Below are 6,341 nucleotides of genomic sequence, written 5' to 3' on the forward strand. Positions count from 1 at the left end.
TGATGAAGATGATGAAACCTCCTGTCCTATGTAATAAATTAATTTTCAGGTATTTTGCTGACTGCTTGGCCTTTTTCATTTTTCCTACCTGAAGAATCATCATCCTCCATAAGGGGCAGGAAATCCTCAACAAGGTTAAGTCAAATTGGTAGACAATTAATTGATAATATCATTACTCATTCTGTAAACATAAATATAGGTTTTCTGGCCTGAGGAAGGACATAAATCATGGGGAAATTGAGAAGGAGAGAAACAAAGTAAAGCAAAACTATAATAATATCTCTGGACTTCCTCCTACCCAAAGACTATCAAAATTGAGAAAATTTTAAGTGAGGTCCAAGTATATAAAATGGTGTTGGCAAAGTTCCTGCAAACAAATGCAATGAACCAAAGAAAAACAAGTCACATATTATTTGATGCAATTTGCAAGTAGTTATATTCACGTTACATTATCCTAGGCAAAAATACAGAGCCTTGTGTTTGCCAACAAATTAACATAGGGCAGGCAAGTTGGAACCTCCTTACATCTGGACTATCTAGCTATCAGAATTGCTGATGCTGTCCCAGTTTACAAAAGGCTGTAACTTGTATGAGGAGATAGACTCCAACAGCCACGTGTGACCAATGACTTGGGATCCAACTTTAGCAGCTAAATCCTGTGCTTCATTGGTTCTCTGCCAAATAATTGAAACTTCCTCTCCTAATTTGCACCCTTGTGGGGGATCAAGGTTATAAACAATTAGTGTTGTTGAAGGAGATAACGGGTCATGTCTTTGTTCCACCAATTCTTCCTCGCTCTTCAAAAGTGTACCTCCTGCCGCAATAACCAGACTCTGGAGACCTTCTTTGTAGCCAGCCACAAAATCTCCAACAAAACAGAAACTTAAGCCACTGAAAAGTTTCGGTGCCTGCAAAAGAAACAATTAAACCAGGGCTTTTAAGAGACGCAATTAAAAAGAGAAAAGAAAAGAAAAGCAGAGAACTAAGGTATACTACAAGTTCATAATCATGCTTTAGAAATAGGGTACTCAAGAAGAAATTTACATTATTTAGTGCACTAAGCCTGCCATTTTTTGGGCCATCACGGCTTCCATGGCAGTCAAGAATAATTTCATAATTTTCTTCATCCACAGGATGCATAGATTCCATGCAAGCCTTTATCCCTGCCAAGGTTAGACTTGCAACATGTTAATAGCAAGAAATTGATGAAGCAACATCTCAAAAATAAGGAAGAAATACAAACGAAGTGCCATGAACTCTGAAGCAATCAATAAAAAAGGAAAAGGAAAAAAAATAGGGCGGATTTGCTCATTCTTTTTTTTAAAGATGTACAACCTCGGTACTTTCATCAATGGTAGTGAACATTTTTCTCACCATCCGATTGATCAATTTATCCCCCTGTCGACTCAACCCTTTTGATGATCCTTAATTTCTTTTGAATAATAATAATAATAATAATAATAATAATAATAATAATAATAATAATAATACAGGCACATTGCTTGGCCAGGGCTATCTGTTCAGTCTTAGGCTGCTAAATTTATAACAGCGAGGGAAGAACAAGGATCATCTAAGAAATTTCTTCAGCACATTACTCACAAATGAAAACTCAAGTTTAGACGATAAGTAATCAAGTCAAAGACAAGGGCAGACTCACAATCTATTGTAAGAACCCATTTCCCATTCAAAATGGCCATAAGATATTTCAGCGTCCTGGTGCATGCCCCATCTGAATCTGTGGCTGCAATCACATGTGTGACATTTGATGCCCAGAATTTGTTCACTGGCACACCAATCATGCTTCCAAACTTCACCAAAAGACACTGTACCAGAGAAAACAAGTTGCAACTAAGTAATTTTAATACTGAAAGACATATCCTCATCTTAAATCTCAAACATGAACAATGTGATCAACTAATTCTCAATCACACCAGGCCACTGTGCACAGCACAAGTCATGAACATAGCAAGTTTGATTTATTGCAACATGCAATAATCTAAACGTGGAGGGCTCAAATCACAAAACTAAACTGAACCATTTTCTAAGTCCAAAAACACCGTTTTAACAATATGTTGCCAGAAAAAGGGCATCCATTGCATAACAATCATTATGCTAGGCACCATGGCTTATCAAGATCATCCCAAGAATGACAACTATCCTGAACCACCATATGGGAAATGACTCTGAATTGAGAAGTGAGAAAAACTGACATCAACCATGATCTGAACTGACCTTTTCCTCAGAAGACAGAGCAGATCCACAGAAAACCCATTTCTTTGCTCCATTACATGATCCCACCCAAAAGTTGGACTGTTGTGGGGCGCTGCATGATAATAGCAAAAATCATGTCAAACAGATTTTGCATTAATGACAAGCAACAGCCTATTTACTAATAGCATTGACAGATGGAAAACATTCCAATTAATTTGTTTTCTTAGCAGACAAACATTCTTTGAAATCCCTTTGAATAAACAGTAATTTGCTCACAATGCCCAACATCAAAGATACTTCATTAATCTGACAGAAAAATTCAACAAAGAGAAAGAGAATTGGATAGAGAGCGAGGTCAAGGAGTTGATAAGAGTGATCCAACTTCAATTTTGTTCAGTTTGTTAACTTTGTACCTACAAGGAATAAGAGAATCGCAACTTACACTGAAGACAGCACAGAAGAAGTTTTCTGGTTGTGTTTCTTAGCCTTGGACTTCTCACTTGGAAATTTTACTGAAGAGTGAGCAGTGCAAAGCATAAGGAAGTTTTCCTGTAAGAAGCCAATAAAGAAATTTGTTAGCACTCCAAGCTCAACTCCCTGAAGTGATGCAAAAGGAATCCTTCAACATAAGCACATGAATTTGTAATGTAAGTAGAGTACAAGACACTTGCATAATCCCATCGACATTTAGTAATTTCCATTGCACAGGGAGCATGATAACTTCTCTTGCATGATTTTAGATAGCAGCCTAAAGCTGCTCCCTTCAGCCCACATTTGCTGCACTTAAGCTTTGCACCCCTGGCCAGTTCTGCCTTCAGATTCTTAACAGTTTCACCAACAAAATAGACTTGCGGTGCCCTGTATTTCAAATTTAGTTACATATTGCTCAGTATTAAAGTTATGACAAGAAAGATTGCAAGAGGGAAACTTCTTAACAGTTTCACTAGACATCAAATTGTCATTCACCTAAACATTGATAACAAAAAAAGGCATAATGGCATACCATTCAATACACACAGCATGCACATGTATAGTGTCGGATAGAGTTGCTTCAACTCCCTCTACTGGCTTTCCATTCGCAAAATGCAACATTGGACCAGTATCCTGAAATGGAAGGAGGGGGGAGAAGACGCAAGATGTAAGCACCAAAATATACTTTTCCATGATGTACTAGATAATTCACTAGCAGCAACAAAATGGCATACAAAACTATAGACTGCACAAAAACAAACAAAAGCCAGGGATAAATAGATGTTTACCGCTGTGATTCTGAAGGAGTGGCAGAATCCACAAGCATTAAACGAGTTATTCAACTTTGCAGGAATCTCTAATTGAGAACTGGTTATCAAATTTTCAGTTGGAGGTGCATTTGGTTTGATATGACCAATATTATTTGCACCCAGATCCGATGTACTGTAGTTCAACTTCTTATGTCTCTTTGAATCCCTCAAATGACCTTCCTCGGCTTCAGAAGCAGAATTGTTATGCCTCTCTTGTCTTCTTTTGTTGTCAGAATTTAGTTGAACCAAGTTTTCTGCTTTATAATTTTGTAGACTCTGAAAAACAGAAGCATTGTGGACTTCAGAAAAGTGAATGCTTTGAAAGACTCTTACTTTTATGCACTTCAAAATGTACCGTCACTGCCAAATCAGAGCTAACTAACCAACACTAGCAAATAAACATGCTTAACAAGCAAAGCAATTATTACAAGCAATCTTAAAAACACCAGAAAATCAAGAGCATAGGCAGGGAGACATATTCAACTAAATTTCTATATCAATCACTCCTATAAGAAGAGCAAGCAGCATATATAGTGCTTAGAAGCTTTGGACACAAATATAAGAATCAAATACACAAGGTAAGCACTTTTACCACAAAAAGAATAGAAATTGCCAGTACATTTACATTGGGGGAGCAAAAGTTTATACTTGCAATTTTCTACTGTCAGAAATGGTCAATATCCATAAACTTTTGTTATGTTTCATAAATCCATGACGTAGATTACAGAATGGATTGTACAATAAACTTTCATTGTGTGAAGATAAGAGCAGAATAAAAAAATTGAAATCAATGTAAGCAGTAAGGAGTTTCCAGACCACTGCAAAGGATAATTGCAAAAAGTCTGCAAGATCATTGTTAAAAGCAATAGTTAAGTTCTTACATCATCACCTCCCTGATCATTACTGTCGTTTTCTGAATCCTTATTATCACCAAATGAAGGAGGACTTCTAGGCGACAACTGATCTGCCTGATTCAAGTCCATTTGAAAAGCCTTGGATTCACGAAGCCCCCTAGCTCTTACCTGCGAGCCTACCGGTGGAGAATTGGCATTCTGTTTATCATTAGACGCAACCCCTACACTACCAATCACCCCATACTCTTTATCCTTGACATGCATTGGCACATTGCAATTACCCATCGCTACATTCTTTCGAACCCCTTTTCCAACTAAACAATTCGATAGAGCACAAGCTACATCATTGCACATTAATTTAGATTGTCCACTACTAGAATTATCCCCCCAGTGAGCTTCCACTAATTTATTATCCTTACTATCACTACTCTTCGAAGCCGGACACTGCTTCAAAACCCCACCAGTCTCTGCAAAAATCACCATCCACAACCAACATTTACTTATAAAAATGAAAACTCAAAGAAACCACTCCAAACAACGAATATCAAAGAGTCCTTAGTATCCGTTGACGCGAGAGCTGCCCCAAGGATACTCCACTAAGTCTAATATCAAAATAATAAAAACTGAATGTCAAATCAAAGTATATGAAGATACCATACCAGAACGAGACTGCAAAATACTGGCACTGAAAGCTGCATCCAAGCTTCTATAGATTGTCACCATGTTTTCAACCAAAGGCAAACACCTTAAATCTGAAACCCAAATAAAATTATTATTCTTCCATACATTCAATTCATATTTTACCAAATTAAACCATAAAATCTTAACAAAAAAAGCTTCCTTTTTTGAAAAAATCAGACACGGGAAATGGGAAACCATTTATCAAAAGGGTCAAGAGACCTACCTGAGTCGCCATATTGAGCTTTACAGAGAGGACACTCGGATCCAAACTGTATTGTTTTGGGCAAACATGAACTGAAAGAAAGAAACTCAATGAAATCAGCAAAAACATGCCTTCGACAAAAGCAAAAATAATTAAAATTACCAAAGCTATTAAATTTACTAACTTGCAGAAAATGTGATCACAAGGTAGCAAAAAGGGTCGCTTCAACAATTCCAAGCTGCGTTTTTTAAAAAAAAAAAACGATTCTTAAAATTAAACATCACAAAGAAGAAAATTTTTGGAAAAAAAAAGAGGGGGTGAGAGAGGAAAACCAGAGAGGGCATTTGAGCTCGAGACCCAACTTCTGGAGATGAAGAACCCATGGGTTCATAGAGCTAACGCTCTGTTTCACTGAGCCCGCCATTTTTTTTGTTCTGCTTTGAAGGGGTGGGAGCCGAGTGGTAGAGGAGGAGGAGGAGGAGGTTTATAGGGGATGGTGATTGATGGAAGGGAAAGGAGTGCACGTTGACGGCTGGGATCTAGTCTCGTTTTGTGTTGGCGGTAAGGGAAGAACTTTTCGATTTTTGAGATGGTTATTGGCGGCAGAGGTGGTGCCATGAAAGCGCGCCTTTTTAATTGGTTTCCGCGCCGGCGGTTTTTCGTTTGCTTTTCCTCAGTTTCTTATCTTATTTCCGTTTTATATATATATATATTCTACTGTATATTAATTAATAATAATTTAGGGGTAATTTGATTGTTTTTTTTAAACAAAAATAGCAAAGCTTTTAGAAAATTAACTAGGTGAATTGGCCGCTCATGCAATAAGGTAAAATATATGTGAATTGAATGTTTGGAAGAATAATAATTTTATGCGTGCGTGCGTGATAAGAGGAAAAGGATGTGCAAAAAAAACATAAAAGAGTGATATATATATATATATAATTTTTTTGTTTTCAAGTTTTGATTTGGTTTTCAAAAGTGCTTTTTTTTTTATTCTGTCTTAAATAACATTAAATTAATATTTTTTTAATAGTTTTTATATATATAAAAAATTCCATTTAAATTCGTAAACATAATAGAAGACAATCTAATCTAAGGTTCATAGCACATGGC

General features: G+C 36.7%; 1 protein-coding gene across 1 annotated transcript; it reads right to left on the reverse strand.

Moving 5' to 3' along the window:
- Positions 1-383: 383 nt before the first annotated feature.
- LOC133691284 (BRCA1-associated RING domain protein 1) lies at positions 384-5,838 on the reverse strand. The gene is made up of 13 exons (XM_062111715.1): positions 5,561-5,838; positions 5,413-5,466; positions 5,250-5,320; positions 5,005-5,097; positions 4,373-4,812; positions 3,471-3,767; positions 3,215-3,315; positions 2,883-3,069; positions 2,654-2,760; positions 2,233-2,323; positions 1,658-1,823; positions 1,045-1,163; positions 384-908 (listed from the first exon to the last, which is right to left on the reverse strand). Exons 1-13 carry the CDS (start codon positions 5,650-5,652, stop codon positions 537-539), a joined length of 2,190 nt encoding a protein of 729 aa, XP_061967699.1. The 5' UTR covers positions 5,653-5,838; the 3' UTR covers positions 384-536.
- Positions 5,839-6,341: the final 503 nt, after the last annotated feature.

The sequence above is a fragment of the Populus nigra genome, chromosome 4 (genome assembly GCF_951802175.1).
Source record: "Populus nigra chromosome 4, ddPopNigr1.1, whole genome shotgun sequence".
Classification (NCBI taxonomy): domain Eukaryota; kingdom Viridiplantae; phylum Streptophyta; class Magnoliopsida; order Malpighiales; family Salicaceae; genus Populus; species Populus nigra.

Bases quoted from the DNA above. Each gene is read 5' to 3' on its own strand.
- LOC133691284 (XM_062111715.1), bottom strand. From the start codon at position 5,652: ATGGCGGGCTCAGTGAAACAGAGCGTTAGCTCTATGAACCCATGGGTT. The intron at 5,098-5,249 runs GTAGGTCTCTTG...TTTGGGTTTCAG, and splicing joins AGCTCAATATGGCGACTCAG to ATTTAAGGTGTTTGCCTTTG. The intron at 3,316-3,470 runs GTAAACATCTAT...CTTCCATTTCAG, and splicing joins ACTCCTTCAGAATCACAGCG to GATACTGGTCCAATGTTGCA.